Raw genomic sequence first — 12,202 nt, 5'->3', positions numbered from 1 at the left:
TCTGAACGCAGGGAGCTACAGCCGTCCTGCTACCTCTTGTAAGCACGCATAGCAGACAGACAGACAGACAGACACAGCCCTGACAGACTGTCCCTGCCAGGGCTGGTACTGCTGTGAGTGTGCCCTGAGAGGGTGACCAAAGGCCTGTCTGCCTGTTGGCCTGGTGCAAGGGCACCATCAGGGGTGGTAGGAAGGCATTTGCTGCATTGTAAACTTGAGATATGGGGATTTCAGTGGGTCTGAGGCACTGGCAGGTGGCTATTTTCTACCAGAAACCCCACTGCTTTGTGGGGAAAGCCTGCAGGCCGCTGCTTTCTGATACAGACTGTGGCAATAAGATTTCCCTTAGGGGAGCAGGTGACCCCTCATCTGCCCTCCTTCTCTTAGGCTGAGTGAGGAAGGGGAAGAGGGGAGGAAGAGTCGTCCTGGCTCTTGTGCTGAACCTATGGACTTGGACTTCTCACTTCCAGGACTATGCCACCATCCTGGCTCTCCCAACCCTTCACTCCTCTCCCTTCTGCCACAGCATGAAGCTCCAGTGCGTCATCCTGGCCACTCTGCTCTTCCTGCTGCCAGCAGGCCATGGTGGCAAGCCCGAGAGCTCCGCCATTGACCTGCGCACCTTCATCGGCTGCGCCGTGCGCGAGTTCACCTTCCTGGCCAAGAAGCCCGGCTGCAAGGCGCTGCGGATCACGACGGATGCATGCTGGGGACGCTGCGAGACCTGGGAGGTGAGACTCCAGGCTTTTACCCCCTCCCAAGAAAAGCCCTCAAAAGAAAAGCATTAAATAGCTTGTGGTTGCCTACAGGGCAGACAAGGGCTGTGTCCAGCTCCATGAGCCCCTTGCTGTCGGTGTCAGTGCCTTGCTGCAGGTGGTTCCCCACCTCCTTGCAGGGTCTCAAGGGGCAATATGCATCATTATGTGATGATATTAACAAAACACTTGAGTAACGCTCGCGTCTTGGAATTTCGAAAGCCTCTTGTGGCTTAAAAACTTAAGGAGAGGAGGCCTTTATTACTTTACTTAAAGAATATTCCTTTGAGATCAAGATGGAGCTCCCAGTTATGAGGTAATATATTGTGTTCCAAAAGACACATCTCAAAGATAACGTCAGTTTCTAATTTGGCTGTGTTTTAAATCACAGCCCTGTGTAAATGTGAAGTAGCTATGTTTTGGGGGTGTAGGGAAAGAGAACACAAGTCTGCACACACTTCAGAGAGCAAGTTTCTGACTCATTGCCTTTCTGCCACTGAGCGGCTCAAGGGGCCAGACCCAGGCCCTAGACCTTATTCAAGGAAGCCCCAGAGGGGTTTTGTCCACATAAAGACAAGGGCTCTGTACAACTGAGCAAAGCAGGAACATGTGGGCTCTGACAGCCCACCTGCCCTGCTTGGTGGGACAAGGGAAAGGCCACCAGCTCCCGGATTTCCCCGGTGGAATAAGGTTCCTTCAAGGGACGTAGTGAGCACCTCTGGTAGCACAGACTTTGTAGGCTCTCATACTGCACTGCAGTACCATGGGGATGTAGTTCAGCTGAATGGATCTGGCTGTAGGCTCAGCAGTTTCTAGAAAGACCCCTGGATGGGGGAGGTTGGTTATAGGGAGGGTGTCTGGATATCTTCTCGATGAAACATTGCATCTGTTCTTTTCCATGCCATCATTCTTGGTTCCTAGTGCAGGCTCTTTCCAAAGCACAGAGGGAGAGAAAGAAAATGCTAAAATGTCTTCTGGCTGCGTTGCTTTATGCTTTTTCACATCTGTGTGATGAAAAGGATTACAGTGGGCTCCCCCCGCTCCTGTCTGTGCTGCCCCTTCTTGGAGTCTCTGGAAAGCGCGTGCTTCTGTTGAGGAAAAACTTACTTTTCAGCAAAATTTATGCCACTATCATTCCACGTGGGAGTGCGGGGTTCAGGGCCTTCAGGCTCCTGTCTCTTTCTGGTTGAGGTCTCTGGCCAAGCTGTTCATCTCATGAGGATCATCTCATGGGTGCAGCCCATATGGGGGGGCTAGGATCTGTAGGACATGCAGCATGACTGGGGGGACTGGTCTGGCTGAGACAGAGCCAACTGCATGGCACCCATGTGCACCTCTGTTCTCAGGCACCTTGTGCACAAAGAAGGGTTTCCTGCAGCGTGTGCTTTCTCTGATGGAAAATCCGCTTCTGGAAGAAGGCAGCTGCTTTTGGCAAACCAGAATTTGGTTGAAACACTAGTATTCTGCTGAAAAACAGCTTTTTTGAGTAGTCTTTTGTCTTCCTTCAGGCAGCTTTAATTGGAACTTAGTGCTTCAGGCTCTCACACACATGCACATATGCCCATTCCCCTTCATGGCTGGACCCAAGGGGCAGGTTGTAACCTAAAAATTATTTCTGTGGCCCCTTCCATCTTGATCCAGTGGTTTCTCTATCTACACCAAGTCCCCTTGAGGAAACTGGGACCCCAAATATTTGTTTTACATCTTGCCTGATGCCACCATGTGTCCCCCACAGAGGCCAATTCTGGAACCGCCTTACATCGAGTCTTACCACCGCGTGTGCACCTACAACGAGACCAAGCTGGTGACGGTGATGCTGCCAAAGTGTGCCCCAGGCGTGGATCCCTTCTACACGTATCCCGTGGCCATCCGCTGCGACTGCGACATCTGCTCCACAGCCACCACTGAGTGTGAGACTGCCTGAGCTCTCCTTCCCCAGGGCAGGTGAGGGAGGGCCAGATTCTTCCCTGGCTCTGCACCCCTGGTATCTCCAGGCTTACGGAGGGTGTGAGTCAGTCCAGAGTTTGATTTTACCATCTGATGTTCCTAATCATTGACTTTCCTAGGCAGATGAGGCTTAATCCCTTCTCCCCATGCTGTTTAAAGCACTATAACTGTAGAAACATAATGCAGAGCCTTACAATAGCAAATCCTATGGAAAAGAAAAAAAGGATGCTGTTTCCCTTCTTCACAGGCTTTTCACAGTATGTGACCTTTCTTCATGCACAAAATGCACATGGACTAAATAGTCACAGAGCAGTTGGAAACAGGCCGTGAAGGCATTACAGCTGGTGGAACAGCCTCTTTATTCATTTCAGGTTTTAGCGCCTTCCCAGTAATGTAAATGTAATTACCAGCATTCCCCCCTTCTCGCCCCCCTGTTCTTCTTACACTGAAGTCTATCAGGAATAACTGTCAAAGAAAAGGCCGTCAGGCCAATTAAATGGAAATGGGTATCCAAATCACCACCTTGAACTTAGGGTGAATGCATCCTTAGCCCTGGCTCAGCAAAGTACTGAAGCTCATGATTAAGTGCTTTGCTTAATATCAGGGGACTTGAAGTTAAGCACGTGTTACAGTAATTTGCTTAATTGGAGCTACTCTGTTGAAAAAAATGTTGCCTCACAAGGGACTATTCCTTAAAAAAAATGGAAAGAAGCACGTTAAATCTGTAAAAAACACAAAGATGCATTTCTTCCCATCCTGCTGTTTCCAGGATTGTCCTGGAGCAGAGCTGACCTCATATAAAATCAGAGAGGCTCTGCACAGCCCAAGGCACCTCCCTTGACAATTTCCAGAGTTAGACGGACCAAGCCAAAACACGGCGATGATGGTTTGGTTTCAGTGAGCCCTGGCTGAGGTGATGGGAAGGAGGGGGCCATGAAGGGTGTTCCCACACTTCCTTGCACTGCTGAGCTCCTTGGAGACCTGCTTCTCAAGAAGGACGTGCACACAGAGCCAGAGGGTAGCCAGAAGTGCTCACAGGAGAGGTGTGGCGTTGTCTGATACCCAATAACATGGCCACCAAGGGTGGAATAGGCCCAGGCCGAGGAAGACAGCAGACGTGTCAAAGGTTGGTTCACACCTCTTCAAACCCACTATTTACAAACCAGGGCACATGTAGGAGCTGCTGCAGCAGCCCCCTCAGTGACCACAGCTCCATAAGTGCCTTTGTCCTCTGGTTCCCACCTGGAAGAGGACAGATGCATGTTCATCTCATTTCTCCCCTGAACAAAATGGGACATGATGTAAAAGCATGAAGATTTTGGCAAATGCAGTGGGCTCACAGGAGTTTACAAAACAAAGATGACTTCTCAGATAGCCATTAGGAGAGAATTGCTGCTGAGAGAAATATCAGCACCTGACTTCCTCTCCAATTAAGTGTCTTCTGGATACAGTTGACTTCATTTCTAGGGATGCATGCCTAAAATTTCCCCAGGTGTCCTCTCCTCACTGAGACAGTTTTTTTTTTCTTTTTAATTTAACCTGTAATTTATTAGTTGGTGTCATGTTTTGTCTGGAATTGTGAAAGATGCACTGTGGCTGAGTAGGAAGGAGGTAATTTTATCATCTGCCCTCAGTAATTCTGAATATAGACTGCTATATCAAACAGCAGCAGGAGTGGTTTTCTGGTGATAGTGAGTTTAACTGCCTTAAAAAGTCCTTGTGTTTTCTTACAAATTGCATTTCTCAATCTCTCCAAGCTTGTTATTGTTCTAACCAGCATCACAACTACTATGGGAAACCTACAAAATATTTTGTGTCCTTAATAAACCCCCAAATTGTAGTATGAATGCAATTTAAAGTAACGTGTCCTTCTTTATTTATGCATAGAGGTTTCTCGTATAGAACATGTGTAAGCTCCTATAAACTCTTTGCCAGAGTTGTGAACACCTGCAAAACATCTCCTCCATGCTGATGTGAAGTCATTTCCTTCGTTGGATTTCTCTCACGGAGTCTGGCTGTGCTATAATCTCAGGATTAAAAGTAGGGTTAGAAAGTGGCAAACATCCTTTGCAGACAACGAGAAATACAGGCAGTACCCAGAGATGGTGAGGCAGTAGAAACCCAAATGAGGTTTTAGAAGAAAACACTGCAGGCTGTGAAGGAAGGTTTTGACTGACATAGTAGCAGCCAGACTTGGGAGGCAGAAGAGGAGGAGTGGGAAGAATGTATTGACTGAAACCAAGCTAACACTTCTTGATGGTCTTTTAAGGAGAAGAGCTAAAATGAATGGAGTTGCTGTGGTTTTACTGTGGGTGACAAAAATACAGTGAATACAGAAATACAGATCCCAGCAACCCATTTGACCTGCACATCCCTTTTTCTTAGAATCTCAGAATGGTCTGGGTTGGAAGAAGCCCATCTAATTCCACCCAACCTCCTGCCATGGGCAGGATACCACCCACCAGGCCACATTGCTCAAAGCCCCATCCAGCCTGGCCTTGGGCACTGCCAGGATGGGGCAGCCACAGCTCCTCTGGGCAGCCTGGGCCAGGGCCTCACCACCCTCAGAGTAAAGAATTTCTTCCTTTTATCTAATCTAAATCTACCCTTTTTTTAGTTTAAAGCCATTACCCCTTATCCTGTCACTACATTCCCTGACACAGAGCCCATCCCCATCTGTCCTGGCAGGCTGCTGTGAGGTCTCTCTGGAGCCTTCTCCTCTCCAGGCTGAACATCCCCAGCTCCCTCAGCCTGTCCCCACAGCAGAGGGGCTCCCTCCTCTGAAAATCCTCGTGGCCTCCTCTGGACTCACTCCAGCAGGTCCCTGTCCTTATGCTGGGGCCCAGAGCTGGGTGCAGGGCTCCAGGTGGGGTCTCAGGAGAGCAGAACAGAGGGAAACAATCCCCTCCCTTGCCCTGCTGTCCACGCTGCTGATGGTGCAGCCAAGGGATGATTTTGTTGGCTTTCTTGACTGCAGGTGCACACTGACAGCTCATGAGTGAGTTTTCATCTACCAGTACACCCAAGTCTTCTACAGGAGTGCTCTCAATTCACTCATCTGTACTCATGTTTGGGATTGCCCCAACCCAGGTGCAGGACCTTGCACTTGGCTTTGTTGAACCTCATGAGGTTCACGTGCCCATTTCTCAAGCCTGTCCAGGTCCCTACGGATGGCAGCCGGCAGCCCTTCATTCTTTTGTTATCAACTGCACCAATCAGCTTGGTGTCATCTGCAAACTTGCTGCAGGAGCACTTATTTTCTAGCTCTGCTGGGCTCCCACAAGTGGGGCACACCACAATGAGTTTCAAGGAGCCAGCTTGATTCCTATTCCTAATCTTTTTTTTTTTTTTAAAGAAGTTTGTATGCTCCTAGGTCTTCAGCATGTTAAATATTCACCAATTTTAATACTTGGAAACAGGTCTTTTGGCTTTCACTTCCTTTATGCTGCAGATGGGAGTTCACGTCCTGCCCAGAATTTGCAGGCAGGCAAAATAGCCCACGCAGTTCAGAATATGAGGATCTTCTTCCCAGGCTGCTGCCTTTTCCTTGGGGGCTTTTTAACGCTCCTTAAAGCCATAAATTTGTATCTCACCTTCCCACCTGTCCAAAGCAGTTAAACAGCCCTTCTGTCTTTGCTGTGCAAGTTTGCAAAGGAGAGTTTGTCACAGAGGCCATCACATCCCACATCTTTTCTCAGCAGTGGAGCACAACCAGCACATTTGTTGTCACTTTCACCTGGACACTGAGCACCAGCACCAGGCAAAAATCCTCAAAATGCCTGCTGCAGTGACTTTCTGAAGGAAGGGAGGTGGTTGCATATACCTGCTCAGAAAGGAGAAGGTGCAGGTGTGGAGAAGGCATAACTCCATAGCTCTGAGTCTGGACTTGGCTCTGCCATAAGCATGCCAGGTGATCTTGGGCAAAACAGTGGATTTCTTTGTGCCTCGGTTTCCCTTCTGGGTACTGGAAGTGACAATACAGCCAGTTTTTTCTCCCTAGTGCATTTTGGAGCAGGCTGTAGGTCTCTGGTGACTCATGTCTGCATCCTGCACAGCTCTCTGTTTCATGGATTTGTTGTCACTCTTCTGATGTGAACAGCAATAGTCGCAGTCACGCTGTGCTTTCATTTTTGACAATACTTTCAGAGTATTGTCAAGACAACCACTGTCTTGAGGCTCAGCTCCCCTTGTTTACATGCAGCAGTTGGCATGTCCAGCAGGACCGACCCCATCAGAAATCAGTCAGGAATATATTTTACCCCATCTTCAAACCTGAGTTACAGCGAAAGGGAGGGCAGGATGCGACCTTGGGTGCGTGTTTCCTGCACTGACTGGCTTTCTCTTTGTAGGATGGGATAGGCAGCTCTCTCCTGCTCTCATTGTGCTCACAGGAAAACAGGAACCACTGCCCTGCACCCGAGCTAAGGGCTGTCTCACCCGATATCCTGCCTCTGACCCTAGCCAGGAGCGGATGCTCGGTATAAGCATTGGGCTGTATAGCAGTATCCTTCCCTGGGTACATCCAGGCAGCAGTTTGGGAAGTTTCTGCTCTGGAGGATGCATTCAGAACCTTGGTGTTAAAGGCAGTACACGTCCTCCACGCTGCTTCTTCCTGGGTATGGCCTGGCCACAGCAGGACTGGTGACTAAAGCCAGCTACCTCCAGTGGCAGGCAGTCATATTCTTGATTTTAGCCCAGCATTTAAGGGCTGTCTTTCCTCATCTAATTTCTTCAGCCCTTTAACCATTTCACTTTCCTTCTTTCCTCTCCCTGTCCTGTCTGTTGGGCCAAATGTTACACAGCTCATCATCTTCCTTACCCCCACTAAGGGTTTGTTGGAGGGTTTTGTTATCCTTGTGTTAGGTTTGCCAGGGGGTAACAAACTCCCCTCAAAACTCTCGGACTGATGCTTTCCCTAGCTGTTTTACCGAGAGAGCTCCTATATTTGCAAGGCTGCTGCATGCTGGCTTCTCTCCAAAACACTATAAATATTCACTCAGGGGAGAAAATAATCCTTTTATGGTGCCATGATATCTCAGTGGAGACCGCAGACAGTAATACCAAGAACCCCTTATCTACAGGCCAGGGGGGAAGTAATACCTAAACAATCAACAAACCAAGCACCTCAATATTGTTTGAGGATGGGAGAATAAATATTTCCAGGCCAGTCCTTGTGGGATATGCAGGGACTGGAGTAAGCTGAAGGCTGGGGGCCAGCAGGAAGCCAGACCTGCAGGTCCCACATCTCCACCGTCCCTTGTGTCCAGGCTGCAGGGGGGTTGGTTAGGCAGCAGTTTGCCCAAAGGGACATGCTTGAGACCTAGCAAGCCTAGTATCACCTCCTGTTTCACTTTTTGTGTTGCTGGAGGGGTCACTGGAAGGTGCAGGTGGTTCTTGGACCACCCAAAAGCAATCAATCCTATATATCAGTGCATATTTTTCCTGCCTAAAATGTCATGCTGAATGTAAGTGATTAGCATTTGGGAAAATATGCAGTGCGACACTACCTTCTTCGAATGATGCTGTCAAAATACTTAGTAATACATTTATTTTGTTAAAATAAACTATGTACAATAGAGGCTATTAATATGCAGTTACAATATACAATAATTACATGTTTAAAAGAGGATAAGCAAAAGAGTACAGAATCGTGTGCAGTAAATAGGAAACTAATACTGTTTACATGATTTTTAAAATATGCAAAACAATTGCTGGAAAACTGTATTGCTTTGACTTGAATTTTGAAGACTTGGTTCATCTTTAGAAAGAGATATGGCACTCAGAAGTCAGACGTAACATCCTTTGGTTTTACCAGACCCATACTCCAGAGATATTGCACGTAGCAACTTTTAAGAGAGGAAACTTCAGTTGCTCACATCAAGTAAATGATGCTCTTTCTTAACTGGCTAAGAGCTGATGGGTGATGTGTTAGGCTCTGATTTGGGCTGAGGTCATTGCCTTTGCTTCATGAAAAAAATCAATGAGAATAACTTGTTGCACTGTATCTGTAAGTATTGCTGAAGTACTATGCTAAAAGAAAGGAAAGAAAATGTTCTTGTCTTTGTGTTCTCAGGGAAGCAGAGAATCTCTTTGCAGTGAAATGCCTGTACGTAACAAGTGCGTCAACATCATGACAGGTTCGACTGGATTCAGTTATCCTTGCACTCGAGGATAGTCCAGGTCTGTCTCCCTGCTCTTCCTCTCTGCAGCCTTCCTCTTTGAAGCCCTCCTTTTCACAAGGGGGAGGCTTGGGGCTGGGGCAGCACGGCTGCTGTGCCGTGCCCTGCTCTGTGGCACATCCCACCCGGCAGCCTGGGCTCGCCACCTCAGGTCACTGCTGCTGAGGAGTGGAGATGACTGCGGCAGTGTCTTTCCTCTCTCACAAAGCTTTACGTTAATGCTTGTTAAAGGGTTAATATTTACAGGTTTGGGGAAAGTTTGGGCTCGTTTACTCCATATCGACAGGGTGGTTCGGTGCCTGCCGGTTCAGTAACGTTGTTAGAGCAGCTGCCTGTTTTGGGGAAGTGTGCTGGGAGAGACGGTACGACAGTCACACTGTGGACATGGCTTACGTCCAAACTACTCTGACAGACATCAGACAAAAATTTCTACACGCTATCAGTACAAATAACTGTTGTGCTGGACGATCTGGAAACTGTAGACTGGCGACAACTGTTTGCTGTGAATTCATTAGCCTCTGATCAAAGTCAGAATTTGCCAGAGCTGCTATCAGCGAGAGCTCAAAGTGATCTTTGGCACAACCAAATGCAAAATTCAATCTGGCGTGCTGAATGCTACCACTCCACTGGGATGAGATGAAATTTAATGACAGCAATGAGTGCAGTGTCAAACTCAGCAAAGATACCTATTTGTCTTGATATTACACTGCTAATGTAATCATTTTCATCTTTGGCTGCAGTAATGGTTGAAAGCAGGAGTTACAAATCCAGTCTCCAGAGCTTGAGCTTAAGATCAGATCAGATCAAAGTCTCCAGATGCCTAACTTCTTTAGGGAGTCAACAACCAGCAGCCAAAAAATATAGCAGATTCTTGGACCCGGCTCAGTGTATCTGTGTGCTCAAAGCTTGGGCAGCCACAGTAATAGGGCAGACAAAAAGGAAACGAGAAGATGCTTAAATGCTTTCCATGTTAGTCATGTGTGGACCCCACTGAAATTTTCCATTGTCTTCATGAGAAATGAAGCTGAAACACAGCACCTTTGAAAATCCCATCCTGAAATTATAGTTAAGAGAGTCAGCCAACCACTATGGCATTACGGTCTGAATATTCTGGAAGGAGCGGAGGGGGGATCATGCTCAAAATTATTTTTATTAGCACGTGTTTTCAAAGTCAAAGAGACCTTTCACCATTGATAGCAGTTCATATGAGCTTGTCCCTCTGCGTTATGTGGGTTTGTGAGCTCATTTTGCTCTTGCAGTGAGGTTCTGACTCTCTTTGTTGTTCTGTTGGAGCTCCTGTAACTACCTGGGAAAAAATAAATTCTTGTTCACAAGTTTCTGAAAGCTTTAACTGAAACAAAGAAAGTAGAATGAAAAAAACAAAATCGTCCTTGTTATGGGCACCCCCTTAATATCTTAAAATGAAATTTACATTTCAGGATCAAGCTGACAGTTACTCCGAACCCTGATTTTGCAGCTATTCGTGTTTTGTTTTGATAGGTGAGGAGAGCTGAGATCACAAGGCACTACTGAAGTCAGTGGGAGGCTTTTTCCTGCCCTCAGAGGGTCTTTATTCACTAAGAGGAAAATAGGCATTTATAGTAGAGGCTTGTTTTCATTTTTACACAGAGCACAACTGTGTCCGGAAATTATCTGACATAGGTTGCTCCGTGCTCACCTCCTGGCACAGTGAAAACTCCTCTAGTCCTGTAGAGATGTGAACCAAGAAAATATTCTATATTTTCCAGATAAATACGGAAGCAGGATGAAACAAATCACACATACTCTTTAGACAAAAGGAAAATACAGGAGCAATGCATATGCAGCCAGATCCCTGCATTCAACCTGTTCATTAAACAAATGGTTCCTGGGCTTAAATGAACATATGTTGTATTGCTGTGGCGGAGAAGGCACATTTGCCTTCTCCATTTGTGTTTGTGTTTCAGACCAACCTGCCTTGAGACTGATGCCATTGCAATTTATTTTTAATCTGGAGGAGGTTTCAGTGCTGTGAATCAGGAGGTATTTGCTGTGCCGCTGGGAAAAAAAAAAAAAGCTGAAGAAAAGGTCATGGACTACAAGTAAGCTTTCATATCTGAATTAGAGGGATGTTTTTGTAAGGAAGTGCCAGCTCCCGTGGTGAAAATACATCTGCTAGACACATACTCTCGGTGTAATTGGCCAATGTGTCCCTTGCTGTGTACAACACTGGGTGTGATGAAGGGAGGCAGTGGTAGAAATTGTTTGCAAGAACTTCTACAACGTTTTCCAAGCTCCTGTAAAGGGCTTTCACTTTGGGTCTCCAGAGTCTTGGGACAGTATCTTGGATGAGATCTTGACAGCTGTGTTTGTTTTGAACTGAAGCAGTGCTTTAAAAGAGAAGAAGGGTGAGAAGTATCAGTGACAGCTGCTGAAATGATTGTTTCAGTGGTCCTGCTGGACTCTGTGTGAATTCTGCAGCTCCCACTTAGCACGAGAGGCTTCCTTTCTTGCCTACACCGACCCTTTGTGTCAGGCACTCTCCCGGTGTATTGATGGTGGAGAAGATTAGTGGCAGGTCCAGCAGGTGTCGAAGTCAAGGGAAAGGCCCACATTGTGCCTTTGGCACTAATTGAGCCTAATTCGAGGCAGCATGAGACAAAATCTTTTTATTTCTCAGTCTGATGCAATTGATTGTTCTTTGTGAGCTACACACTGCTGTGACAGGAGGTTTTCGCAGGGCAGGGAGGGAAGGTCTGGGAGTGTTTGGCACGCAGGACAGTCAGGGGGAGCTCAGCTTGGGAACTGCTCCCCTCCGTTCCTGGAGGATATAAGCACACGGGGCTTACATCTGGCTGAACAAATGCTCTTGTATTGCACTGCGTAGTGTTGGAGCTTTGTTTCCACATCTTTCTTTGTCAGAGAAATTCAGGTTAACAACTCCCGATAGAACATCAAGGTTTCAGAAGAGGCCAAAGGAGATGGGTTTTCTAGGATCTAGCAGACTTCTTTTAAGTTGTGAGTGCATTAGGAATGGCTGCAGACTATTAGCAGGGGCAGCTCCGTCAGGAAAGGCTTTGACATTGTTTGCATTAAAAGGACACTGTCAAATAGGTTCCTGGGATGGTTTATAGCCTTTATACTGCCCTGCTTCTGCTCCTTTGAAGGTGAAATCAGGGTCTGATTTCCAGCTTGTCTTACAATGAGAAAACCTATCTCCTTTCAGCTGGCAATCATTTATTGATTTTCTTTTCTTGTTACTAATGGTGCTTGAAAATAACTTGAAGTTTATATCTGCTGCCTTATGCCTGTGCTTGCACTGTGCCTGGTGTTTTGATATTT

At 46.9% G+C, this 12,202-nt stretch overlaps 1 protein-coding gene across 1 annotated transcript; it reads left to right on the top strand.

Annotated features, from left to right (window-relative positions):
- The first annotated feature begins 527 nt into the window (after positions 1–527).
- GPHB5 (glycoprotein hormone subunit beta 5) lies at positions 528–2,679 on the top strand. The gene is made up of 2 exons (XM_032189486.1): positions 528–731; positions 2,491–2,679. The coding sequence occupies exons 1-2, from the start codon at positions 528–530 to the stop codon at positions 2,677–2,679; spliced, it is 393 nt and encodes a 130-aa protein (XP_032045377.1).
- The last annotated feature ends 9,523 nt before the right edge of the window (positions 2,680–12,202 follow it).

The sequence above is a fragment of the Aythya fuligula genome, chromosome 5 (assembly GCF_009819795.1).
Source record: "Aythya fuligula isolate bAytFul2 chromosome 5, bAytFul2.pri, whole genome shotgun sequence".
NCBI lineage: Eukaryota > Metazoa > Chordata > Aves > Anseriformes > Anatidae > Aythya > Aythya fuligula.
The sequence above is the reverse complement of the archived record's forward strand: the minus strand, read 5'-3'. Positions and strand labels throughout refer to the sequence as shown.

Coding starts and splice junctions, on each gene's coding strand:
- GPHB5 (XM_032189486.1), top strand. CDS start 528: ATGAAGCTCCAGTGCGTCATCCTGGCCACTCTGCTCTTCCTGCTGCCA. Junction 732..2,490: donor GACGCTGCGAGACCTGGGAG/GTGAGACTCCAG, acceptor TGTCCCCCACAG/AGGCCAATTCTGGAACCGCC.